The sequence below is a fragment of the Bos javanicus genome, chromosome 17 (assembly GCF_032452875.1).
Source record: "Bos javanicus breed banteng chromosome 17, ARS-OSU_banteng_1.0, whole genome shotgun sequence".
NCBI lineage: Eukaryota > Metazoa > Chordata > Mammalia > Artiodactyla > Bovidae > Bos > Bos javanicus.
Window position 1 is genome coordinate 66699347 of NC_083884.1, and position 27484 is coordinate 66726830.

Consider the following 27484-nt stretch of genomic DNA (forward strand, 5'->3'; position numbering starts at 1 on the left):
TCAGTAGCATTTTTGGCTTCTTTATTTTCAGCCCTTAGCAACTTGTTTCAAGAAAAAGACCCCATGTCATAAACAGGAGATACTGGCTCACTGGCATGAAGTTACACTGCAGTTTTCACATGGAGTCTTAGGTGCTTCTGGTAAAGACCTGGTTAGGATTTTGGTCAATATTTTCATCCTGTGACTCACATCATATCATCATAGAACGTTGGACCGTAACATCACCGAACCAATGTTCTAAGTCCTACCCCGGCCTGGCAACAGCCAGTGCAAAATGCTGTCCCCTCTCACGCAGCATCCCCCTCCCTGAAAACCAGCTCTGCTTCTGCTCCAAGACCTTTTAGAAACTCCTGTTTGGGACCCTCACTCAAAGCAACCAGCAGCACCACCCACTTCCAGCCAAGGGGCCAGCCTGGCCAGTCATCACCCACTTCCGCGTCCCGGCGCCCCAGGCTCCTTTCGTGTCATCGAGATCGCCCCCTCCCCTCTGTGGGTGATCCAGAAGATCCGACAAGGCAGTCTCAGCATCCCCGACCACTTCCAGTGCACTGACCCCCCAGGAGGACCGTGGTGAAGACAGCCTGAGAAGTGGGCGCACGGTCTGCTTCCAGACAGATCCATCTCCTGGCTGTGCAGTCACCTTGGACCCACCCCCTGCAGACAGCATGGGACATGCACTCTAGACATGCAGGGTTCTAGAAGAAACACTAGCCTCAGTCTCTGTGTACGAGTCAGGCCGGGGTGGAGCAGCTCCAGGAAACGTCAGGCACCCTGGGCTCCGTGTAATGGGGGAGTGACTGACCCCGGGCCCCTGGGGTGGAAGGAGCCATGGCCCCACCCTGGCCCCCATGCCACCCACGCCGTCAAGTTCTTTACCACAAGCTCTAGGTCTGCCAACCCGAGGAACGACCCCCTCCAGCCCTGATCCACAGAAAGAGTAACAGATACTCAAATACTGCAGTCCTAAAAAAGAGGACTATTCCAGGGAAAGTAAAACAGAGGAGCTCTTCCACTTAACAAGGCAGCACTTCCTTTGCTGGGGTTTGATTTGAGAGTCACCCCCAGGGGTCAGGAGCGATCCACAGTTCAGAGCAGGTTCACCCCGTGCTTCAGCAGCTTCTGCTTGGCTTTGCCCGGGAGGCCGAAGGCGCCGTCCTGCGGGTTCGGGAAGCCAGAGCTCCGCACCGCCATGGCCAGCTGCTGGAAGTAGGTTTCCTGAACGGGGTTGCAGCAGGCGTACACAGCTGTGGAGGCGTTCCTGGTGGGGGTGGGGAGACAGGAGACCACAGTCCACCTCCATGCAGACCTCAGACCCCAGAGACCCCGCGAGGTCTCTGGCCCAGCAGGAGGAGCCCGGGCCCAGTCACTGTGGCCACAGAAGGGGCGCCTCGGGGTTCCGAGCATGGGTCTGGAGGTCCCACACAACCTGGGTGCTCACCGCAGCCCTGAGCCTTCTGTCTGTGGGAGTCTCAGCTTTCTCATCAGAAGAATGGACAAGACAGCGGTAAATTCCCTCACTGAGACTTCACGGAGTAAGTGAGAAGGAACGGATACAAATCGCTTAGCCCGTGGTGAGATGGTTAGGAAACGGAGGCTGTTGTTTCTATTACTGTTACTCAAATGAGCTATGTATCCCACCATGAAAAGTCTCAGCTCTGAGGAAGGTGAGATGCTGCAGGTCCACAGGTGGGGGGTGGGTCTGGGTTGCCAGTGTGGGCAGCTTTGACTTAAAGCCAGAGGAGGCACATTTATTGTGGAAAGATAAACAGAAATATTGGCTGGAGACAGCGCTGGGCAGCAGAAACGCCCACACCCCTGTGTGGCAGCTGCAGACGTTAGAACCTGGTCGGCCAGGCCCAGAGCCCACACCCCACACCCCGCCTCTCAACTACACTGCACACACACACACGCCCCAACCACAAGTGTGTGTGCAGGGCCGCGTGCCACGGAGACGAGACACCTGGGCTCAAATCCCGACTCGGCCCCTGATCTGGGGCGACTCATTCACCCTACCGCATCCTTGTGTCTCCACGTCTATGAAATGAGGTTACAAAGAAGGTATTCGACCAACCCACTCCCCAGTACAGTACACACACGCAACACGCACACAGCAGGCACGCCCCTTCTGACCCTCTAACTTGCCTTTTCTGCTACTGGTTTCATAAGAGAAGCATGTAGAGAGAAAAAGTAGAGTTTAGTTGGTTAAAGACTGTAAATGCCACTAATTAATAGGTCTAGACCTGCTGGCCGGAAGGTGTGTTCAAGACACGCAACAAAGTGAAAAAGGAACTTAAAAAACAGCAAGTGCGTGTGCTCCAGTTTTTTTTTTTTTTTAAGAAGACCAGCAAAATAATAATAAATACTGATCATCTGTCTTTTATATGGGCTACCCCAGTGGCTCAGTGTTGAAGAATCCTTGCCTGCCAATGCAAGAGATGAGGGGTTCGATCCCTGTATTGGGAAGATCCCCTGGAGAAGGGAATGGCAACCCACTCCAGTATTCCTGCCTGGAGAATCCCATGGACAGAGGAGCCTGGTGGCTACAGTCCACAGGGTCACAAGAGTCAGACGCAACTGAGCAGCAGCACCTCTTATGTGCAAAAAAAAACACCTAATACCAAGAAAACCTGGGGTAAGATACACCATACTGCTGATTATGAGTATCCTGGGGGCACGCTGGTGAGGGGAGGACATGCTGCCCTTGGGAGACCTTTGAGGGGGGTACATCTGGATGTTGTGGTCAGGAGCATGTGGGACTTGTCCAGTTGTTAGATGACAGCCCGTTCTCCGCCCCCACTGACTGATGGAAGCACAGAGGTGGGGAGGGTCTTGGGTCCCCTCCCTGCTGTCCCTCAGTGTCTGTAGCAGCCCTAGGCCCAGAAAGGGACCCGGCACGTACAGGACTCAGGGAAGCCCGAGGATGGATGACAGCAACCTGCAGGGCGGGTCAGGGGATGCCCGGGCCGGTCCTTGCACTGGTCTTCATCCGGTTGTGAGTGAGGCTTTGCCAGGGACCCGGGGGGCAGGGCTGGGAGTGGCCTGGGAACACTCACCTGACGGTCACCTCGTACAGAGTGGGCAACCGGGCGAACTCGGAATGCATCAGGCTGACAGCCTGGAGGAAGCGGCGGTCCTGCGCTGTGGTCACCTGCGGCAGGTTGGCTTCCGGAAGAGGACACGGAAGTCATCATGCGTGGCAGAGTGCCGCCCCCCAGTACCCCCAAACCCAGAACCACAAAAAGCTGGGATGAAGTGAGGCCCCAGAGGCAGTGGGAAGGAGGCCGGGGTGCTGGGCCCTCTCGCCACCCCTGATGGTGGTCAACACTTGTCTTAGCACAAGGGTATCCAAGTCGGGAGGTGACCCCATCACAGACAGTCTGGACGCGGGTGCTTCTCTCAAAACGTTGGAGAAAGGGCAAGAAAGAGACCAGCCGGGAAAAGTTTGCCGAGAGTAGTTAAACCCGGTGGGAGCTGGGTTCCAAGAGAGAAAGAGCATCCTGACCACAGGGCACCTCCCCACCAACCAGGGACCTGGGCCTGGGTGCTGACCCCCCAACTCCACCTCCCGGAGGCGAGCCTTACCTGTCAGCAAGTTCTGGACGCGGTCGTAGTGTGCGAAGCTGTAGGTTCTGGCCGCGGGGGCCGCCTGGTCGCGGGGCAGCGTCTCGCTCAGGTGCACCTCCAGCCCGTTGAGGGACGCCAGGCTGCCGTGGTACTGCGGGGCGGGAAGGGACAGCCGCCACCACTCAGCAGGCCACCCGGGGAGAGCCGCCTGGCAGCCCGACTTAGCGCCCCGGGTGCTAGGACCCATGTTTGGAAAGGTCCTGACTTCTGCCCTGAGGTCCTAAACCTCTTCAAAGCGTTCATCGCTCAGTCGTGTCTGACTCTTTGCGACCCCGTGGACTGTAGCCCACCAGGCTTCTCTGTCCATGGGATTCTCCAGGCAGGAATACCGGAGTGGGTTGCCATTCCCTTCTCCAGGGGATCTTCCCGACCCAGGGATCAAACCCCGGTCTACAACATTGTAGGCAGCTTCTTTACCGTCTGAGCCACCAGAGACCTCTTCAAACTTGTAGAAAAATGGGAACATAGAGGGAAGCCGAAAAGTAAAAGAAGGGGTAAAAAGAAAAAAAGCCAAGAACAGCCCAGAACCTCAGCATCCAGGCAGAGCTGCTGGCAGGCGGCCCGTCCCCTCCTCACCACACTCGCGCCGCGCTGTCCCCACCCCGTGCGTCTCAGCCGGACCGAGACGTCATGACGTCATCCGCGTGTGCAGCGTGGCCCCCTCCCTCCCGGGAACCCGAGGGGACCAAGGGCGCGGGCGGCGGCTCTCCGCTCCCTGGCCCAGGGGAGGACCCGGCTGAGGAAGGCCGTGCGGAGCTGAGGCCCAGGCACCTCTATGTTCCATCGCCTCCCGGGGGGATGTCACGTGCAGGTGCCATGGGAACACAGGACTGCCCCCTTTCGTAAGAGTTGTTTATAAGCTAAAGATGGGCGTCAGACTGTAAATGACGACTGAGGCTAGTTTTGCGACCTAACGATATAGCATGAACTTCACTCTTCAATCTGTTTTCCCACAAAGACATTTTCCAATGACCAACGGCTGAGCTCTGTTTGGAGCCCATCAAGCAGGGATGTCACACCCGATGGACTCAGCCTGATACAGGGCCCCCTGGGGCCGCCCCGGGGGGGCGGGGGGGGGGCGCTACTTAAGTCACCAGGAGACAGTGGCTAGCGCCCAGGTGAACGAGCCCGTGCCGTGACTCAGCCTCTTCCTAGCCAGACCACCAGGGCCAGTTACAGAGGTTTTTGCACCTTGTTCTTTTCATCTGCAAAATAGGAGTATCATTGCTGACCTGCGGAAGTCAAATAACATATGTACACTCTGTCCATTCTCAAGTGCTCCCCGGAGGGAGGCGTTTTCCTGAAGTCAAGAATATGAAAATCATCGTCCTTGAAGAAGCGGTATCTCCTCCATGAGCACCCGTCCCTGGACTAACAACACTTGTCTGTGGGTTGACTTATTTCACAACAGCTGTGCAAAACACTAAGCGCAATAAGAAGTTACAGCGATGCAGAGAGAATGTTCTGAGGTGAATGTCAGAAAGCTCAGCTGTTACCTTGGGGAGCATCCTGGACTTAAATTAGCATTTCTGGCCCATGTTGCAGAAATGAAACTCAGGCATTAGGTCTGGCTACAAGGTTTACGTGGCGTCCCCAGGGCCCAGCAGCCAGCCTGGCTCCCAGGAGATACCCGGTCAACAGCCACCTGGTGACTGGACCGCGAGCATGAACTAGGCACCGTCAGCTGCAGGCTGTGACTCAGTCACAGGTGTGAATGACAGGCAGTGTCCAGGAGGACAGGCAGCATCCCCTGCTTGGACCAGGGGTAGGAAATATGGCCTGTGGACTATTTTTATAGCCTGAGAACTAAGATTGGTTTTTATATTTTTATATGGTTAGAAAAAATAAAGTCAAAATAATAATATTGTGATGTGAAATTATATAAAGTCCCAATTTTTGTGTCCATAACAGTGCGCTGGAGCACAGGTCCAGTTCACATGTGTGCATGGTGGGTTTGCATTGTAACAGCAGAGGGGAAGAGCGGTAAAAGCAGAACACATCTGCTGTGTATCCCTTCACATTAGAGTCTGCCAACCCCGAGACATACCACATACGTGACCTGCACAACACGCTAAGGGGCACGGAGCTGAGGCTGTGCCGGGACCCCCTGCCTTTTGGTCCACGGCAAAGCTAGTGGCTCACTGTCAGTGAACCCCCAAACATGCACAGGAGTCGCTGCAGGGACACCCATGTGCTCAGAAGCACGAGTTTCAGGGGAGAGGAGCGTTTTTTCTATTTTCTGCCAACACACTAACCTCAGGCCTCACCTACTCCACGTGCACAGCTCCCCGTCCTGTTGTAGCAATGAATAACTGATCCCATCACTGTGGCTGAAAGTCACTGAGACGATCTCCGGGTTCTGAGCAGGAAACTGTCGGTGGCTCTCTGCTGCCCCCTGGTGGGGGAATCCGACTCTGCTCCCTCTGAACTAGGGGGCCCTCTCCCTGGCTGCTCCTTGCTCACCCGGGTCACCCAGTGCCCTGACCCACCCTCAGCAAGCAGAAATGGTGGCAGCTGGTCCACGCAAAGACGTGATGGCGAAACGACATGGAGCCATGGCAACATGTCCTTCCCGGGGGGGACTGCGCTCATGGTCACATCTGAGCTGTCGTGCACCAGGCTGGGGGTGGGGCCTGGCTTTTCTGACAGCAGCAGAGAGTCCAGGGGGAAATCAGGTCAACTGTTTTGCGTGCAGGTCCAGACTGAAAGGCTGTGAAAGCTCTCTGCCAGTTATAAACAAGACGGCCTCCCGGTCTGATCAGCTGACTCTCCTCTCAAACCAGCAAGCTGATCAAAGTCTGTTACACCCTTCTCTTTTTAGGAAAGACTGGTTCTCCTTTTCTGTAAAGCTGTGTTCTCTCTCCTCCCCGACCCCAAACCCTCCTGTCCGTGAAAGCCCAGGGAGGTCACTGTCCTGACACCAGGATGGGCTGTGACAGACCAAGTGCCGTGTCCACGTAAAGAGGGCCACGGAAGGCAGGCCTTCAGTCCTTCACCTTCCCACCTGCCAGGCCATGGTCAGGTCCACGGGGGACAGAGGGGTCAGGGTGGAGGCCAGGAAACAAGCAAGAGGTGTGGACCCGCCCTGTGCATTAGCTAGGTCGCCATCGCTACTTCAGGGCGAGATGGGCGTCACTGTGCCGGGCCCCAGCGCTGTTCAAGGCTTGGCGGGAGTAGCAGATGTAAATTATTTACATACAGCAAATGCAGCATGAACCCTAATTTACCTCCTCTCTGAGCAGCCTGTGCTGGTTTTTCTTTTTATCTTGGGGGGCCTCATCTGAGCTGGGCACTAAGCCGAACAAACCATGAGACCGAGGTGTGGGGGGAGGGGTGGGGATGGACGTGTGGAACTGCATCCCTGGTCCCCGAGCTGTTATAATGAGGCAGGGTGGGGGGGATGTCGGTTAGAGCCAGGGGGACGGAGGTGAAGAGGGTGACCTGGGGCCTGGGAAAAGGGGAGGGGCCAGGCAGGTGCGGGAGGGCTCCGTGCGGGGACCCGCCTTCCCTCCTCCACTGCACTCCAAGGGGGACCCGCTCCTTTACAGAGGGTCATGGGCCCTGCATGCTAATAAGATGGGCTTAGTGTAATATAGATTGAAGAACAGAAACACGGCGAGCCCCAGGACGCCGTTCGCCCTGCAGCAGTCTCAACCTGCTGTTCTTACCACCGCTGCTTCCCTGGCAACTAAAGCAGAGCTGTTACTATGGCAACTGGATCCAGCATGGACCCCAGCCCGGAGGTCAGTGAGCCTCTAGGCGTGGGGGGAGAGCCGCCTGGGTTTGAGCGGCGCCTTCTGGAGAAAGTCAGCGTTTCAGAGGGCCCAGGCTCCTACGAAGCAGCTTCAGACGGACGGGAATTGGGGCTCGCAGAGAAACCCAACCCAGGTGGTGACGCGTGCGGACTCCGGCCACACAGACGAGGGCTGCCGGGCAGGGCTAGGCCATGTGTGGTCAGCGCCCAGCACCCTCCCAGCTCACTACGAACCAGAGACCCCGAGGAAGCGGGGAAGCTGGAGAGGGCAGCCCTAGTGGCTGCCTTTGCACTTGGCTCTGTGCTTGCACTGAACGCCCACTGCCCACAAACAGGGAGGTAGGCACCCCCTGCACCCCACCATATAAATAAGGGCGTTCGTACCGGGCCATGCAGCTGATGGCTGAGCCCCACATCCCCACCCCGCTGCACACTCACCACCTCCTCCACGGCCACGCGGTCCCCCAGCAGCGGCTCCTCGGCCAGCAGCGACAGCACCAGGCCCTTGACACTGTGCGTGTAGAGGTTCATCCGCACGAGCCCCTCGCGGGAGGCCGGGCTCATCCTGGACGCGGTTCTGTTTGCAGAGGGGCCTTCATCTGAGGGGTCTGTGGAGTCCGGGCCAGGGGTCAAGCAGCCCTCAGGAGCCCCACTGTGGCGCTGCTCCCCACCGTGTTCCTCCAGGGGCTGCTCAGTGCCCCTCTGCCTCAAATCCAAGCAAGGTGCCCGCCCAGGCCCACTCGTCCTGCCGGGGACGTGGTCTTCCCTGGGGACGGGGGCTTGGCTGCCGTCGCCAGGAAGGTCTGCGGGCTGCTCGAGGGCTCCGTTCTGGGGGACCACCTCAGGAGCGGAGGCGGGGAGGCGGCCCAGGGACAGGACCCCGGGTGGCTTGGCTTCGGGACTGCCGGGGTTGTGGACAGACTCCTCGCAACCAGGACCCCCGCCGTCTGCAGCAGGATGGCCTGGGGATGCTTCTGTTTTCTGAGCCTCTGGGATGTGGATTTCAGACAAGTCCAGGTGCCCGTTCCCCACGAACAAAGCTGAACCCTTGCCCGCAGCAGTGCAGTGCTGCAGTGCGGGCGGTGTGCTCTTCAGGTCAGGGCCGGACCAGTGTCCGTGCTCCCTGCTGCCATCTGCCAAGGCGGCATCAGGAGATGGGGGTTCAGGTGTGGTCGTCGAGGTCTGAGCCTTGGAGCCCGCGTGTCCGGGGGCGTTTTCTTTCGGGGTGGCTGAGGGCTCCTGGAGTCTGGCTGGAGGCGCCGGAGCACTGGTGAGGAAGGGCAGACAGCTGAGTGCGGGCAAGGCCCTGCCCGGGGCGCGAAGCAGCTTCCTTACAGGTAACAGGCCCTGGCGCCACGCGGCACCACGCGTGACACCAGGGTCACCTGCTGCAAACGGCAGAGCCCCCTGGATCGGACGCACCCAGTCTGGGGGTTAACTGCCAGTCGGGTCCTACACGGGCGCTGCGCGTGTGCTGTTTCCACCTTTCACGATGAACCCAAGACGCAGACGTTACTGGATCCATTTTACAGATGGGAAAACTGAGGCTCGGGCAGGGAATGGACTTTCCCACGGTCACACAGCAGGTAAGCCACGGATCTCAGATCTGAAACCTACGCTGATCTCACTCTGCCAGATGCCCCTCATCTCTGCTGAAGGTCCAATTGTCCATCCCTTATCCCCAACCCCCGCCAGGGCAGAGCGTGAAGAAGAGGGAATCGTGGGAGGATGGGATGCACGGGGCTTCTGGATGAGCCCGTGGGAGGGAGTCCCCAACATGTGGGTTCCGAGCAGCCTCTTTCAGCCCCTTACCTGGCCGAGGGCTCCCGGGGGAACTCACGGAGACTGGCGGCTTCCTCTTCAGTCAGGAAAACAGGCGTGATCTGAACATTGGGAGGGAGCACCACTCCTAGAAGTGCAGAGCAATATGGCCAGGGCCCTCTCTGGGCCAGAGAAGACGGGGGGGCAGGCAGTGTTTTTGGGATGATGCCTCCAGCCCTCAGGCCAGCCCAGCGAGCAGCTCTGGGCTCCTTTCCCCAGAACAGAAGCCACAAAGCTGCAGCTACAGTTTCTGCCATCAGCAAGGAAAAGCCCACGTGGGCCACTCTGCTCCCAGAGTGACGTTTGGTGGAAGAAAACTGACCAGCACTTAAGACAGAACCTGGATCAAAAGCACTTCCAACTGACCAAAGGGGTCTGCCCAAACTTAGGCTTCAAACTAAACCCCACTCTGCTGCCAAAGGTCTTCCTGGCACTGGCCCTGCCATCACCCTCTTCCCATCGTCACCTTCTGGAACTCATCTGAGCAGCCTCATGGTGCTGAGGGTTAAGGAGGAGCTGAAAGGGGGGATTTAAAAGCTGTGCCTAAAATCAGAGGCTTTACAACTGGGATTTTGAGAGTAACTTTGCCCTTGCAGCGCTGTTAATATTTCCCTGATCTCACGAGCCGACGGGATAACCGTTTGGGACTGCTCGGCCTTCCACATGACTTGGACAGGGCCAGGCCGCTTACAGGCCGTTTCCAAGACGTGACAGGACACCCGACTACTCACCACGTTCCTGCAGGGCATCCCCTCCCGTAGGTTTCCTCTGAAAATAAACAGACAGGAGTCGGTACAGGGCACCGCATGCTCCCCCTGACCTATCCATCGGGACCGCATGCTGCCATCTGTTCCTGAAACGCGGCCAAGGCCCAGGTGCCGGGCCCGGCCGCTCGCCCACAGCAAAGCGGACGGAGCAGATACCCCGAGGCTGCCTGCCCCCCGCCAGGGCTGGGGTCACAGTGGCCAAGGCCCGGGTGCCAGGCCCGGCCGCTTGCCCACAGCAAAGCGGACAGAACAGATCCCCGCAGGCTGCCTGCTCCCGGCCGGGGCTGGGGTCACGCCGGCTAAGGCGGCCACGCCACCCAGGCCCATACCAGGCTTCCCCTCTTTCCGATCTCTCAGTTTCTCCTCTTGGGGAAGGACAGCGAATGTTCCTGCGCTTTCAGACCTCCAGGGAAGTCGTCTTCTGGAATACGGCCACATCTCCCACAGCCCTGGCTGGAGCCCACGCAGACCCCATTATGACAACAGAGTGAGGGGCCTGTGACCCTCACAGCGAAGGACTCAGCCTAAACCCGCGGCAAGGCTGGCTCGCCTCTGCCTTTACAACGAAGGCGAGAAACCCGGGGAATCTCCTCCAAAGAGCTTTCTGGGCGTCTCCACCGAAAGGACCCAGCAAAGCAAAAGGAAAACCAAAAACTGCTCTTCTAGCCAAAATGACTTGCCTTCCTCTGAAAGGATGTGGCTTCCTTCACAGAAGCTAACTCCAGACAAAAATTCTCTTCAAAAAAATCACACAGAATCCTCTCGCCCATAAGCCAATCCTGTGAACACGGGGCACATTTTCCTGTAAAGTCTGTGCATTTTTTAAATACTTTGAGGACACATTACATAAAGTTCTGTTTCTCTGCTCGAAAGAGGGACTCACGGTTTCTGCCATGAAAGCATCTTTGGCCATTTTTAATGGCTGACTAAAATCACAGGAAGTTCACCGTGGTGCGGGAGAATTCATCACTCCCTGACTTGAGACCAACACCAGCAACCTGTCTGGAAAGGGCAGGCTAGTTGGCACTGCGGCTGTAGGTCTCTGTCCAGCTACTCAAGCTGCAGCCGTGGCGGTAATGCAGGCCAAGAAAACGACGGCAGGCAACCAGCCCGCAGCTCCTACCTTAGAATCTGATTTTTCACTTTCATAAATCCTGTTGTGACAAGAGTTTTTGAATATAAACCTTTTCCAGCAGTCAGATGACTTCCTTAGTATTGATTAGCAGAGCTGAACAAGGGGGAGAAAGGAAAAGACCCCCTCCACCCTCTCCTTGTCAGACAGTTCACCAGGAGGGGTGTTCTCACGCTGACCACACCACGTGAGAGGGAGCTGGGGTAGAGCCCCACGTGCGTTTTTAAATGTCTGCTGACTTAGCAAGTGCAAAAAGCTAGCCTTCCTACAGATTTAAAACCAGTTTCACACACTAAGAATCAACTCGTAAAACAAAAGAAAAAAGAGCTCCAAGGATACGTGCCAAACGCTAGCGGTGATTATCTCTATGTGGCCCAGCTGTGGGCAGTTTTATTCTCAATGAGCACGTTATGACTTTTCCTTCATTATAAAAATAATTAGGCGGATATAAGACAGAAGTATTTTTAAAGCCGCTGTTGTCCTAAGCCATCTTTTACAGTCTCTGAAAAAAATCCAACATTGCTTTGACATAAAGCCCACCCTGCGCGAAGTCATATTCTCACAGTCCCACCTGCATGAAAGGAAAACCAACCATCCAAGCCAACCACGCAGGAGGAAGCATTTTCTTCCAGCTTTGCCAGGACCTCACTTGAGGGCGACCACACGGATGGACGGGGGGTCCTAAGAAGGACATGGCAGCCCCTGCCCCCCCGGCCCACCCAGTGCTGCTGATCAGTCTTGGCCGACACAAAGACAGATGCGCCAGGGGAACACGTCCCTGCCGTGTGGCGGGGGCACGGGGAGGGGGGTTTGATACCTGGTCCCGACGTGCCATGCGATGAAGCAGGACCTTGGCCGTGACGGAGGGCGGGAGCTGGGTGCTGACGATCCTGGGAGATCAACAGGAACCAGGACACCAGAGAAGAAACACAGTGAGGACCTGGCATCAAGACAGTCCCAGCACCCGCAGCAGCTCGGATCTGGGGGACACAGCTGGTGGCAGTGTCACCTGGGGAGGCACTCACGGGGGCCCCCTGGCTGTTCCCCATCAAAGTTTTAAATGTCAAAACGCTTGGACCGACTTGTACTAAGAATATTCCTGAGGTGCCGGGAGGGCTTCTCTAGGGCACATCCCTCCAGGATCATAGCCCTGGACACAGAGCACCAACTCCCCTGCCTCTGGCCGGAACGGTTGAGCCTCCTCGAGGCCCAGAGGAGGCGTGGAGGGCTCCCAGGCTCTCTAAGAGGCCCTCCAGCTGGGGGAAGAGGTGCAGTGAGACCTCCGTGAGGGTACCTCGAGGCAGACCCAGCCACACAGCTGCAGGAGCCCAAGCAGGAGCCACGGCCTGTGCACTGGGGCCCCGGGTGCGCCGTGGGCCTCACACTCCTCTCCTGACGGTCCTGGGTGCCAGAGACCGACCACTCCGCAGGCGTGGCCCAGCTGAGAGCTGCATGGATCTCTGCAAAGCCGCCTTGTGCACTCCTAACTCTTCTCTGGACACAGCAGCTTCCAATTCCCCAGGGACAGGCACGGACCCTCAATCGAATCTAAACTACCCTCGAGTTGCCAAACAAAACCGGCTGGAACTGGCCACGCACAGAGCTCTCAGCTCCCCAGCCCCGATCAGGAGGTGGCCGGGTGGTCAGGGCTATAGCGGGGGGTGGGGATGAGGGAGAAGGGGCAGGGGTATTACTCACAGTCCTGCGTAGAGGATGCAGCCGGCGAGCACGTGGGGCGCGCGCTGGCAGGTCTGCAGGATGAGAGCCGCCTTGAGCAGGAGCAGGGCCTCCACCTGTGCGGGGCGAGAAGCAAGCCCCGGTCGGCACGCCCCCGTGGGCAGGAGGGGACGGGCAGGGGGCTGCGGAGGGCAGACGGACCGCTCGGAGGCCGAGCCCGGAGGGAGGGCGTGCCACACACCGGCCGTGTCATGCCTCTGACACCCCACACGGCTGCCACCACAAAACGCCAGGTGCTTGGGACCAGGGGGCCTCCCTGAAGCAGGGAGGCAGAGAGAACTGGGCATATGGCTCTTCACAGGTGACCGTGCACATCGCCAAGAAGACCCTGACCAGTGACATGGAGACCAGGAGGCAGCCGCAGGGGAGAGCCCACCCCTCAGATTCAGTTCATGGTGAACCCACCCTCCCCTGCAGCCCAAGCCCCTGTGACGAGCTGGCTTGCTGTCTGACCCGGTCCCCTAACTCTGCCAGGAGGGAAAATGGAAGCATCGCAGCCTTTCATGTGGGCGTACACGTCTCAGTCCTCCGTCCTTGTAAAAAAAAAAGTCCCTAAAGGGACAGGCAGAGGATCTGAACCTGCTCATGAAGGGCCAGCAGTGACCACCAGCCTCCTCCAGGTTCCTGCCTGGCAGCCGGAACCTGCGGTACCCGGGAGCAGCACTGAGTGTTAAGGAGCCACGCTGGAGCCCTTACCGCGGATGGTTAGCTCTTTCACAGCACTCGGAAAGCTCTGGGCTGACTTCCAAGAAGCCCTCCAAACAGGAGTGGGAAAACCCGTCCCTGTTTCTAGCATTGAGCCGGTACTGCACCCCAGGGACAGGGACACGGTCTCCGCCCGCAGAGACCCAGGCCACGCGTGGTGGAAGGTCCCACCCCCAAGATGCTCGGGGCGCGGGCAGGGCTCCTCATGGCACCGCTCGCACCTCCCCCCGCTGTCTGACGGTGAGGATGCGACGTCTGCCAAGGCCAAGGCCACCAGCCCGCAGTGGTGCAGGTGGCGTCTCGTCACCACGTGCCGAGGTGACAGCTCAAGGACAGACCCCACCCAGCGCCCCCGTCCCAGACAGCGGCCGCCCTCAGCCTTTCTGGATGCTGAGAATAACTAATGATAAGCTGAGAAGGGGGCCTTCAGATTACTGAGTTCAGCACATCTGGGTATTAACAAAGCAATAACACTCTTTCCTGGGCATCTGTCCTTTACGTAACTGTCCCAGTTTCAGCCCCAGAACAGTCCTGGGAGGTGGGTATCACGCCGCTCCACGGGTAAGAAGAGCGAGGCTGAGACAGGTGACCTGTCTGGTCCTAGCCCACACAGCTGGCAAGTGCCGCCTGGAACCTGAGTTCTTAACAGCCAGGGGGATGGAGGGACAGCTCATCGAAGGGGAAGCACCCACATCCAGAAGCCCAGTTCCCACCCACGCACGCAGCGGGTGGGGGTGCTGAGCCGGTTACTTTGGTTTGGTCCAGGTGCCAGAGGCAGTTGAAGATCTTGTGCAGGTCGCCCGTGTTCCCCAGGATGTGCTCGATGAGCGTGTCCCACTCGGAGCGCAGTTCTTCCCATGGGCAGCTCTGAAATAGAACAGCCGGCGTCAGCACCCGCGATCCCAAGACACACACTCCAGCAGGGACTCCAGTCCCCCACAGAACTGTCCCTCATGGGGACCTGGCTGGCAGGGAGGGCATCTTCTGAACTGCCCACACCCCCAGGCAAGGAGAGGACAAAAGGTGGATGAACGGGCCCCAGGCCACCGGGGAAGAAAGGCGTCTGGGAGGCGCTCCGGGGGCCCATGACCCTGTCGCTGACACGTCGTGTTTGTGTAAAGGGTTCCCGATGCCCGCATGTGCCCGGGCAGTATCAGTTTTGCTAAAGAGGTTCCACGTGAGCCTCCCCACCGCCCTGCTCATACCTTGCAGGCCAGAGACACAGGCCCATTGTAAAAATGAAAGAAGCCAACGAGCCGGTGCAGAAGCTGCCTGCAGCTGACGTCGGGGAGCTCCGCGGCACAGCCCAGCACCTGCAGAGGACAGTGCTTTCCTGTTCTCGGATGCCAAGCCTGAGGTCCTGGTACCCAGGGCTCACTAAGCCAGACTCCATAGGCCCCTGGATATCCATCCTCTGTGTGCAGCCATGCGGCGATCCATGGGAAACAGGTGTGTTTTGAACCCACTCATGCCACCCAAGCTGGAATCATCATCCCTGCTTCCTGTTCATCTGCCTGGGCATCCCCACCCGCCTCAGTCTCCCCCCCAACACACACAGATTCCAGCATCCCCAGGCTGCCTGCTCTCATCACTCCAGCCAACCGTGACCTCTCTCCTGAACCCCTATATGGTCACCACTGTTATTTGGACACTGGATGTTTCATTTGGGTTTCACAGCAAACATGGGATCCACACTGTCAGGAGTGGCCATCCCTTCTCCAGCCAGACGGGGCGCTTCTGGAACCCGCACCCAGTGCATCGTCACTCCAGCGCGGAGCGTCGGCAGTGCTCCGTTCCACAGACGATAGACGCTTGCTCAGTTAGGAAGTAATCTGGCCCCGTTTATGGAGCTTGAAAAGGACTTCATCTTCTTTGACTCACGAATTCTACCTGGAGGAATCTCTCCTAGGGAACCATCAGGAACTTAACAAACCAACTCTGAACGAAAACATGTAAACAAATGCTCTCTGAGTGTAAGCGCCACTCAGGTGCCGCCAACAGTCAGGCGCCCAGTTCATCTCCCCCAGTTATTCTGCAGATGGAAAGAAATCCTAATAATCTCACCAACGTTCCTTCAGAGACTGCCAAACCGATTCTGCAACAGAAATACAAAGGACTGAAAATATCAAACGCTGTCCCGGAGAAGAGTAAGTTTGGAGGCCTTCCCCCAGCTGACTTTAAGACTTATTCTAAAGCTGCAGACATCAAGACGGAGAAGTACGTGAACAGAATCTTCAGAAAGGCCCGTGGGCAAGAACAGCAAGCCCAGAAGCAGAGCCGCACTTAAATGGTCATTTGAGCTCCAACAAAGGAGCCCCAGGAAGCAAAAAGGAAAAGCAAGTTTCTCAGCAGTGGTGCTAGACCAACGGGACAGCCACAGGAGAAGAGGCCCTCCGACCTCTAGACCAACGGGACGGCCACAGGAGAAAAGGCCCTCCGACCTCTAGACCAACGGGACGGCCACAGGAGAGAAGGCCCTCTGACCTCTGCTCATACTATTCACTAGGATTTATCCACGGTGGATTACAGACCTAAATTTAAAAGCTAACACTATGAAACGCGCTCCCCCCGCTGCCGCCCCCCAGAATTGGAGAATGTCTTCTCTAATGAGGTAGGCAGTGGTTTTAGACAGGATACAGAAAGCAATAACCATAAAAGATAAAACTGATAGACTTCATTAAAACCAAAAACTGCCTCATCAAAAGACATTACCAAGAAACTTAAGCACACCCAGAGACTGGGGGAAAATATCTCAAAGGAAGATACCCAAATGTCCACAAAGCACATGAAGAAGCCCTGCTATCAGTAGTCACGGGGGAAGTACAAATTAACACCTACTGAGCTACCACTTCACATCCAGCTCAGTGGCTAAAATTGTGAATAAACAGACTGACATGCCTGCTGATGAGGGTGTGAAGTACCTGGCCTTCTCATAGACTGTCAGTGGGAATGCAAGACGGTGCAACTGCTTTGGGCAAAAGTCTGGCGGTTTCTTATAAAATCAACACACACCTACCCTGCTGCTAAGCTGCTGCTAAGTCACTTCAGTCGTGTCCGACTCTGTGTGACCCCACAGACGGCAGCCCATCGGGCTCCCCCGTCCCTGGGATTCTCCAGGCAAGAACACTGGAGTGGGTTGCCATTTCCTTCTCCAATGCATGAAAGTGAAAAGTCAAAGTGAAGTCGCTCAGTCGTGTCCGACTCTTCACGACCCCATGGACTGCAGCCAACCAGGCTCCTCTGAGCTGGATGTGAAGTGGTAGCTCAGTAGGTGTTAATTTGTACTTCCCCCGTGACTACTGATAGCAGGGCTTCTTCATGTGCTTTGTGGACATTTGGGTATCTTCCTTTGAGATATTTTCCCCCAGTCTCTGGGTGTGCTTAAGTTTCTTGGTAATGTCTTTTGATGAGGCAGTTTTTGGTTTTAATGAAGTCTATCAGTTTTATCTTTTATGGTTATTGCTTTCTGTATCCTGTCTAAAACCACTGCCTACCTCATTAGAGAAGACATTCTCCAATTCTGGGGGCGTTTCATAGTGTTAGCTTTTAAATTTAGGTCTGTAATCCACCGTGGATAAATCCTAGTGAATAGTATGAGCAGAGGTCAGAGGGCCTTCTCTCCTGTGGCCGTCCCGTTGGTCTAGAGGTCGGAGGGCCTTTTCTCCTGTGGCCGTCCCGTTGGTCTAGAGGTCGGAGGGCCTCTTCTCCTGTGGCTGTCCCGTTGGTCTAGCACCACTGCTGGGATCTTCCAGGCAAGAGTACTGGAGTGGGGTGCCATTGCCTTCTCCCACACTTACCCTATGACCCAGCAATTCCACGCCTAGCTATCTACCCGTGAGAAAGGGAAATGTACATCCACAGAAAGACTTGTATAGCAATGTTTTTAGAGCCTTACTCTTTTCGTTTATTTACAATGTTGTTAATTTCTGCTATACAGCAAAGTGATTCAGTTATACATATGTGTGTGCGTGCTGAGTCGCTTCATTCATGTCCGACTCTTTGTGACCCCATGGACTGTAGCCTGCCAGGCTCCTCTGTTCATGGGATTCTCCAGGCAAGAATAGTGGAGTGAGTTGCCATGCTCTCCTCCAGGGGATCTTCCCAACTGGGGATCAAACAAATGTCTTGTGCATTGGCAAGCCGGTTCTTTACCACTAGTGCTACCTGGGAAGCCAAATATATTCTTTTTCAGATTGTTTTCCACTATGGTTTATCGCAGGATATGGAATCTAGTTCCCCTTTACTGTACGGCAGGACCTTGTGTATCCATCCTGTATGTCTGCACTTGCTACTCGCAGACTCCTGGCCCTTCCCTCCCCAGCCTCCTCTCCCTTGGCAACCCCAAGTCTGTCCCCTATAGCTTTGAGACTTTTTCTGTTTTGTAGCTGTTCGTTTGTATCATATTTTAGATTCCACGTATAAGTGATATCGTGTGTTATTTGTCTTTCCAACTTTCGTTTCTGACTTCCTTCACTTAGTATGATAATCTCTAGTTTGATCCATGTTGCTTCAAATGGCATTAGTCCATTCTTTTTTATGGCTGAGTAGTATGCCACTGTATACAATGCACCGCATCCTCTTGGCCCGTCCACCTGTCAATGGACGTTTTCCATGTCTTGGCTGCTGTGAACACACTGGTGCATGTGGCTCCCCCAGTATCTTATTTATTTGGCTGCACCAGGCCTTAGTATGGCACGTGGGATCTTCAGTCTCTGTTGTGGCGTGTGGAATCTCTAGCTACAGCCTGTGGGATCTAGTTCCCTGACCAGGGATCGAACCCAGGCCCCCTGCATTGGGAGTGTGGAGTCTTAGCCGCTGGACCACCAGGGAAGTCAAGTATCTTCTTAATTAGAGTTTTGTACGGATATATGCCCAGGAGTAGGATTGCTGGATCCTCCGGTGGCTCTATTTTCAGTTTTCTGAGGAAGCCCTGTGCTGTTTTCACACAGTGCGTGCGTGCCAAGTCTCTTCATCCACGTCTGACTCTTTGCAGCCCTACAGACTGTAGCCCACCAGACTCCTCTGTCCATGGCATTCTCAAGGCAAGAATATTGCCATACCCTCCTCCAGGGGATGTGCCCGACCCAGGGATCAAACCACATCTCTTCCGTCTCTCGCCCTGGCAGGCGGTTCTTTACCACTAGCGCCACCTGGGAAGCCCTGTCTTCCACAGTGGCTGCACCAATTTATGTCCCAGCGACAGTGTAGGAAGCTCTCCTTTGCTGCACAGCCAGCGCAGCACCTACTCTCGGTACTTGATGATGCTGTTCTGACTGTGTGAGGGGACACCTCACTGCAGTTGTGATCCTCACAGCCACCCCAGCACCTACTCTCAGTACTTGATGGTGGTGTTCTGACTGTGTGAGGGGACACCCCATTGCAGTTGTGATACTCACAGCCACCCCAGCACCTACTCTCAGTACTTGATGATGGTGTTCTGACTGTGTGAGGGGACACCCCATTGCAGTTGTGATACTCACAGCCACCCCAGCACCTACTCTCGGTACTTGATGATGGTGTTCTGACTGTGTGAGGGGACACCTCATTGCAGTTGTGATACTCACAGCCACCCCAGCACCTACTCTCGGTACTTGATGATGGTGTTCTGACTGTGTGAGGGGACACCCCATTGCACTTGTGATACTCGTTTCTCTAGACCCTTCGGAGAAGGCAGGGGCACCGCACTCCAGTGCTCCTGCCTGGAGAATCCCAGGGACGGAGGAGCCTGGTGGGCTGCCCATGGCGTCGCTAAGAGTCGGACACGACCGAGCGACTTCACTTTGACTTTTCACTTTCATGCATTGGAGAAGGAAATGGCAACCCACTCCAGTGTTCTTGCCTGGAGAATCCCAGGGACGGGGGAGCCTGGTAGGAGGCCGTCTATGGGGTCGAATAGAGTCGGACATGACTGAAGCGACTTAGCAGTAGCAGTCTCTAGACCCTTATTAATCTTAAGTGCCCCAAACTGGACAAAGTTCCTGTGTCCAGAAAAAGGAGAATGAGTAAGTAGACCAGTACATTTAGACTGTGGAATACTGCTCAGTGATAAACAGGACTGCACCGTGGGGCCGTGAAACAACGTGGATGAACCCCACAAATGTTAAGCAGCAGGACAGGACCCTGTACAGAGGAGTGATGCGAGTATTATTCCACTTGCGTGACACCCTAGAACAGGCAGAATTCTTCTTTGGTGGGAACACTCCGAACAGTGTTACCTGGGATGCGGGGGGAGGGGCTGGAATTAAGGACATAAGGGAGCTACCTGGCGTGATGCTAACATATCCTGTGTCTTGATAGGGATCTGTGTTACACAGGTGTACCATTTATCTAAATGCACCAACTACACTCAAGATTTGTGTATTTCATTGCATGCAAATGAATTTTACCTCAAAAAAGAGCAGAAGAAGCACACACACATATTGAACTCTAGTTAACGTGCAGCATGACGACGTATTTGGGGCCAGGCGGTAAGGTATATACTCATATGTGCAACTTCAGAAAGCGTTAAAACAGAGGATAAAGGGATGAATGGATAGTATGTGATAAAGCAACGACAATGAAGGGTTCACTGTGGGATCTAAGAGGTATGTGAGTATTCACCATACAGTTCTTTCAACTGTTTGGTATGTTAGGAAATTTTCACAATAAAACATTGGAAATAATACCTATAAAGGCGAAGATACTTCCTCACATGTAAGCACCCCTTTCCCTCGGGAATAAATTTAAAATAAGAGTGGGCAGGAGACAAAGGGACTTGGGAGTAAAGGGAACTACTAGCTGTAAGTGGGTTTGTTTTGTTTTGTTCCCTTAATAGTCCTTGGAAACCTAACCTACGTGCACCAGTGTCTTCAAGTTTCGAGCTCCCTTCCCCAGTAAGTGTGGAAAGTACAGGGAAGAATACAGGAGAAACAAGAAAAGACAGAGATTAAAAACTCAGTTTGCATCACAGAGCAAAAAGAATGTCCACAGAACGACTGAAGTCTTTCAAAGGCAAGGTGGACGCCGCCTTGTGCAATGCAGGCTGTGACAGTGACGTCTGGGAGAGCGCTCAGCTCCGATGGCACCCGCAGAGAGGGACGCGGGCATCGTGGCGACAGAGGCAGGGGACGAGAGCGCTCAGCTCCGATGGCACCCGCAGAGAGGGACGCGGGCGTCGCAGACAACAGAGGCAGGGGATGAGGCTGCAGGTCAGGAGCCACGGCAAGGGCTACCTGGTAAAGCCCGCTGTCACGACACCTCTCAGCAAGACAAGCGCCTCTTGGTAGAGGCGACCCCGCCGGCACTGGTTCAGCCTGGCACACTCACCCAGAGGTAATCACCGTCAACCTTTACGGCGAACTTCAGTTTCCGCAGGCGGACAAGGGCGGGAGGAGAGCCGGAAATGTGGGAAACGCAGTGCACAACCCCGGCGATCTGTCCACACAGCAGCTCCTGTTGGTCCAGCAGGGTCTGGGGAGAGGAGCCAGTCCAGACATGAGGCTGAAGGGCCTGAACCCCCGGGTCGTTCCTCAGAGTCGGGGTTGGCAGACTGCAGCCCGGAGGCCAGACCGCCTCTGCTGCCTGTTTCTCTCTGTAATCTGTGATCCCAGGATGGCTTTTACGGTTTTGTGAGGGTTGTCAAAATAACAACAAGGAAGAACACATGACAAAGACCTTGCCTGGCTTACAAAGCCTAAAGCATTGGCCCTTTTGAGGCCAAGTTGGCCGAACCTTGCCCGGAGTGTCACAGAACACCCACAGTGAATGCAGGAGATGATGGCCCAGAATGGCATTCCAGTTCCCAGGATTACAGGCCTGCGCATTTATCCCCATTCAGATCCCCGTGGAGAGACCCGAGTGGTGCAGACTAATCCCTGCTCTGCAAGTCAGAGCGTAATCATGTGAGCAAACACACACGCCTCCTGACCCACCTTCACGCTAACTAAACCCCTGGGGGAGATGGCACGTGATGCCACGGAGAATGGAGCACTCTGCCTCAAAGGGCTGAACTGGGACCCAGTCAAGGCTCTAGATCCTTTAGTTTAAAGGAAAGGCTCTGGGCAGAAAGCACTGAACGACCCCATTGTGAGGAAGGCATCAGCCCAGTCCAGAGCGGGACACATGCTGATGCTCCCCTGCATCAGTGACCCGGTGTCTTCACTAATTCAGTGGCGCAGGGGAGAAAGGATGGGGGGAGTGGGTGAGCAGTGTCATACGATAAGAGGGACTTGAAACACAACCACACGGGGTTTGTGGATCTTGTTTGGATGCTGATTAGGAGAAAAGGAAGGGAGAGAGAGAGAGGGAGAGGGAAGGAAGGGCTGAGTAACATCTCAGATAATAAAGGCGAAATAGGAACACAGACTATATAGGATGGTATTATTGCCACGAATGGCAACTTTGGCCAAGTGGGATGTTAACAAAATATACCCTTTCCCGTTAGAGATGTTCCCTGATGCTGGTGAGATGACACCACGTCTAGGATCTGCTTCAAATACTCCAGGGGGAAAAAAGAGTAGGGAGGAGTTAGGCTAGCTCATAACAGACTGGTCAGGTGGTGATCTTTGTTGAAGTCAGGCACACGAGGGCTGATGACTCACTCCTCTTTACTCTGGCATATGTTTGGAGAAAAGTTTTTTTCTTTTTTTTTTCAACAGAGCAGACAGAAAATCGTGACAGTAAAAGAGAGATAGAGAAGGCAGAAGTACTGGGCCGCTGGCTTGGGCATTTCAACATCAGGACAGCAACAAAGAATACAGCTACAAGTACGGGGGCAGGGCTTCCCTCGTGGTCCAGGGGTTACGAATCTGCCTGCCAACGCAGGGGACGCGGGTTCGATCCCTGGCCTGGGAAGATTCCACATACCTCGGAGCAACTAAGCCCATGTGCCACAGCTACTGAAGCCCATGCTCTAGAGCCCACGCTCTGCAACAAGAGAAGCCACCGAAATGAGTAGCCTGTGCACCACAGCGAGAGGGTAGCCGCCACCGGTGCAACTGGAGAAAGTCTGTGTGCAGCAGAAAGACCCGGTGTAGCCAAAATAATAATCATAATCATAATAATAATAAAGAAAGAATGAGAGAGTAAAAGTGGCAAATGCCTGGATTATGCGAAGAAAACTGTCCAGATATAAACCCTTTGAAAGGTCATGGGGTCCCCACTGAGTGAGCCGAGTGGCTTACCTGTGGGGGATAAAAGTAACAGATGCCAGCTCGGGTTGGATCTTCTTCTCCCTTCACCTGGGAACCATCATAGAGGAAAAAATAGTTCCACCTGCCAAGAGAAGAGAAAGGAGCCGTGTTCCCTTCCATCCTGTGAACAGGGCCTTGTAACACACAGCCTCCGGTGGCCCAGCCCAAGAGGGACTCACGCCTCGGTATCTGAAAAGCCTTCTGGGGGCCCCAGAGGAGAAGGAAGCCGAGAGCTACAAAGAGATAAGACCATTTTGTAAGTGCGGCCGACTCAAGCTAAAAACACGCCTCCATCCAGCCGTCCGACCCTCTGTCCCAAAACACAGCGAGCAGCTAAGGAAACACGGGGCGCCCACAATGACGCCTCTTATTTGAGACACTGTGCCTTAACTCCGTACCCACGCGGTTTGGTAACGTGTCTTCTAAGATGCTGATAATAAAGTAAGTTAGCGATGTCTTCGCTGCCCTCACAACCGCTGGGCACGAGAGCTCCTTTCTGCCACTGTATCGCTTAACAAACACTTGCCGAGGGCTTGTGGCGTGCGCTGCGTCCGCCAGCCCTGGGGCCACGGCGAGCAAAGGGACACAGGAAACGTGCAGTCTCCAGGCAGGAGAGCACGTCTGTAATGGGAAAGTGGGGCGCCGCACCCCTCTCTGCCCGCCGAAACCCGAGTCCCAAGGACTTCCCCGGTGGTCCGCTGGTGAAGACGCCGCACTTCCACTGCAGGGGGCGCAGGTTCAACCCCGGGCTGAGGAAGTTAAGATCCCGCGTGCCACCTGGCTCAGCCAAAAAAATTAGAAGACAAAAACTAAAAGCCTCGCCCCTCCTTTGACAGGACCCCTCGTCAAACTTCTGATTTCCCCTCTGCAGAGGAAGCTCTCTTCTCAATTCCCACAACCCTCTGCTCTTCCCTAAAGACCCGGGGTCTCCTCTGCGGTATAACTATAATTATCTCCTTAAGACACAAGGCAAACTCCCCAGGCCAGCCCTGGGTTTGACCTCTCAGTCTCTGAAAGTACGCCCGTCAGGCCAGAGCAGTGACTGCACTCTTTTCCTCAGTCTACACCCTCCCGCTGCCGCCCTCCCTGGCCCCACCTTATCCTCCCCATGACAAGCAGTAACTCTGTTTCCAGCACATTTCCAGCTTGCCTGAGTTCTAGATCTTGATGAGCCACCGGCTTCAGGGCAAGAGCAGATCAAAAATGCCTCGGGCGCAGCTAGGTGTTGAGCCTCTTGTAATGTAATGTGCAGAAATAGCACATCGCTGTGTTGGGTACAGTGTTATCCATCAGTGATGCTTCAGACAAAATGTCACAGAAAAAGATGGGACTTGTGGTTATCAGAGGCAGGGGGTGGGGGAAGTGGGGATCGGACGAAGGTAGTCAAAAGGTACAACCTTCCAGTTACACGTAGTGCCAGGGTTGTAACGTGTCGCTGTTGTTTACTCGCTGGCGTCGTCTCCGACTCTTTACGACCCCGTGGACTGTAGCCCGCCAGGCTCCTCTGTCTGTCAGATTCTCCAGGCAAGAATACTGGAGTGGGTTGCCATTTCCTCCTCCAGGGGATCTTCCTGACCCAGGGATCGAACCTGTGTCTCCTGCATTGGCTGGTAGATTCTCTACCACTGAGTGTGTGCTCAGTTGCTTGTTGTGTCAAACCTTTTGTGGCCCCGTGGACTGTAGCCCGCCAGGCTCCTCTGTCCATGGGATTTTCAAGGCAAGAGTACTGGAGTGGGTTGCCATTTCTTCCTCCAGGGGATCTTCCCGGCCTAGGGATAGATCCCGCGTCTCTTACATGCCCTCCATTGGCAGGATTCTTTACTGCTGAGCCACCAGCAAAGCCCTGGTGTAACGTACAGTATGATAAATGTAATTAACACTGCCGTATGTTATATATGAAAGTTGTTAAACAGAGTAAATCCTGAGTTCTCATCACAAGGAAAAAATTTTCCTTTTATTTTGTATCTGTGTGAGATGATGGATGCTCACTAAACTTACTGTAATCTTTTCATGATTATGTGAGTTACAGTGCTGAACGTCAATTATATGTCAGTGAACTGGAAGCTTGTAGGTAGATGAATACATGAATGAATGAATGAAACCCACTGCTGGGCTCCACCTTTTCCCCACCTTTCCGCCTTTTCCTCACGTTCCCCGGGTTAAAGTGCCCCAACTCTTGACAGGCCCACAAAGAACACCTGAGTGTCATTTTGAACTGCACACATAAATATGTCATAAACTCTGCTCATTCTTTTGAAACCACACCTCTCACTTTCCTCTCCTCTATTTAACATTCGCTGAACCAAATTCAGACAGGCTTAACCCATTTAGGGTTAAGCAGAGTTTCAGGCAGGTGTTGTGTAACACCCTTCAAGAGCCAGTCTGGCCGAACTTCTCCTCATGGCGAAATTCCACACGGCCACCTCTGCTTGTCTCTCAAAAGCGAGGACTTGATCGCCTGTGGTACTGTCACAGCCCAGCTGCAGAATCCAGCCACAGCTATCCTTTCTGCAATCTACCAGCAGCGCTAGACCCTGCAAGAGGCTTGTGCGGTCACAACACATCAGCTTCAGAGAGAAATAGCCCTTGATTAGTGGCTCTGAGGAAAATGGTTCCCCCCCCTTAATTAAATCTAGACAATCCAGTTGGGGATTTTCAGTTCACCCAAAACATCTGTCCAGCAGCCTGGCAGGAACTAAACCCCCGCAGGCCCTGCTACTCACCAGGAGGCCAACTTGCTCTCTGTGGAGGTGGAGGCTGCCATTTACTCTCCGCGGGCCCTCATTCTCTTCATTTGGGTTTTCGTTTCCAGTCTGGCTTTATTCTCCCCAGCAGTGGCAATTCCTCCGGGTCCCCAGTCTGCTGAATCCGGATGTGGGGCGTTTAGGTGTCTTCAGTCGTCAGCAGTCACTTGTCTAGTTTTCATTCAGCATGAAAGTGCTGCTTCCCTTCTCCGGAGGCCCTTAGGTCCCATCAGTACCTCCAGCCTCTCAGAAAGAATAAAATAAAGCAAGACGATTGTTTCAGAAAGTCAGATCCACCAATCTGGTTCCATGAGCATCAGCTCTCTGGCCCTCTGTGGAACGAACCCTTCAAAGAGCTCCTCACCAGGGACACCCCTGGACAGGCAAGATGCATGCTGAAGGCGGTACCCTGAAGCAGTGTCTAGCTTGTCTTCTTCAAAGCCATTCTGAAGGCTTCTTTTTTAAAGTTTGAAGCTTCCCGTTCAAAGATCAGTCCCTTGGCCCTAAAATAAACACAAGGCGTAGATTATTTCAGAATCCCATGAGTGAGCATGTGACCCAGCAGAGTTAAGCAAATGGTACGCTTCAAGAGAGCTTTCCACAAAGTTGAAAAGTGTGTTTCAAGATCCAAAAGAGAGGGGAGCAAAACCTCAGAGTAAGTCCCACAGTTAACTTGTAAAAGTTATGTCACACATAAGATAAAATTAAATAACCGGTGTGAAAAAGCTTTGGGTGTTGAGCACAGCGATACAAATGAAGCAGCTGCTGTAGTAATAATGGAACTCAGATTAAGGAACTGTCACCTCAACAGCCCCAAAAGTAATCTAAACATGTAGAATCCCAGAGCTGGGCGTGTTTCCAGAAGACAGAGAATTTAACAAGTGACATTCAAACTCCCAAAAGAGGAGAGAAAACTCATGAAATTTCAAACTCAGAAAGGACGAGGGCATCACTTTAATCCTCTCTTGTACTCTCCTTCAGTAACTACCTTGACTGTCTCTGGCTTCCTCCCTCCAGAGACAGGTCAGGGTTAAATTTATCCTTCCACCAAGCTGACACTGGCCTTCAAGTAAACTCCACACTCTCCAGGAAAACAAAACAAGGTCTGATCCTTTGGTCACTTCAAATCTGTATTACCAACCGTCATTTTCTCCAAGCTCAGTGTCCCCAGGGACATGGTTTCAAATGCTTGCTCACCATCTGCCATCCTCCTGGGAACACAAGGGAGTTTTGTTTTTTCTTTTTTAAGCTCCTTTGGTAGAAGTCCCTAGAGAGGACACCACTGAGTCTTTGGTGGCCTGTACAACCTGTCTTTTCTCAGCTCTTGCTATCTTGGGGTGGGCCTCACTAGGGTCATACTCATGGCATCTGTGAAGCATATTCGGATGCCTATGGAGGCGGTATCTAAGCCCCCTGGGGCTAAGGACTGCATCCTGAAACCCCCATCCCTTGTTCCCAGAGGACTGGGCCGTCCTCTGCCAAGGTCCACTCGCTTATCTGAAAGGTCCAGAAAGAGCCGGTAATGGGCCAAGGGTAGGGCAACTGTTGGGATGCGGCCGCAGAAGTCCCTGGTGGAGGGCGGTGAGGGGGAGGCGGTGGTGTGTGGCCTCAGGATCTGCAGAGCAGGCAAAGGGGTGCGACCGACCGCGATGGGCCGGGAAGCGATGGTTAACCGCAGGTGGCAGGGGGACGTGTCTGGCCTCAGCTTCAGGGAGCTGGCATTGGCGGACAAAAAGGCGCAGGAGTAAATCGGGGCCCGGGTCACAGCGCGGAGGGGCGCCCAAAAGGCGCTCTCCCCCGGGGTCCCCCCCTCCCCCGCTTCGGTGTCCCTGCGCCGCCGGGCACTGCCCACCCACCGGAGTCGCCAGGCAGCCCCAGGGTCGGCGATCGGGCTCTCGGACCTAGTGGTCCCCGCGACTCCCGCCCGGTACCTACGCGCGCGGCAGAGCGGTCCCAGAGTCACGCGCCACCTGAGCCTACCGCCCCCGTGAAGTTCCCGCAGGGCTGGCGCGCGCCGATGACGTAGGGTC

At 54.9% G+C, this 27484-nt stretch overlaps 1 protein-coding gene across 3 annotated transcripts; it reads right to left on the reverse strand.

Moving 5' to 3' along the window:
- HPS4 (HPS4 biogenesis of lysosomal organelles complex 3 subunit 2) lies at positions 1–27481 on the reverse strand. 3 transcript variants are annotated; one of them, XM_061385202.1, is made up of 14 exons: positions 27390–27481; positions 25434–25957; positions 22702–22792; positions 20846–20989; positions 14746–14853; positions 14291–14407; positions 12797–12891; positions 11916–11988; positions 9931–9967; positions 9191–9287; positions 7817–8645; positions 3583–3715; positions 3054–3162; positions 1–1258 (listed from the first exon to the last, which is right to left on the reverse strand). In XM_061385202.1, exons 2-14 carry the CDS (start codon positions 25472–25474, stop codon positions 1087–1089), a joined length of 2046 nt encoding a protein of 681 aa, XP_061241186.1. In that variant the 5' UTR covers positions 25475–25957; positions 27390–27481; the 3' UTR covers positions 1–1086. The 3 variants fall into 3 exon arrangements, with proteins under 3 accessions (XP_061241186.1, XP_061241187.1, XP_061241188.1); XM_061385203.1 differs by having other exon boundaries at positions 27311–27400; XM_061385204.1 differs by lacking the exon at positions 27390–27481 and adding an exon at positions 26596–27276.
- Between the last annotated feature and the right edge of the window lie 3 nt (positions 27482–27484).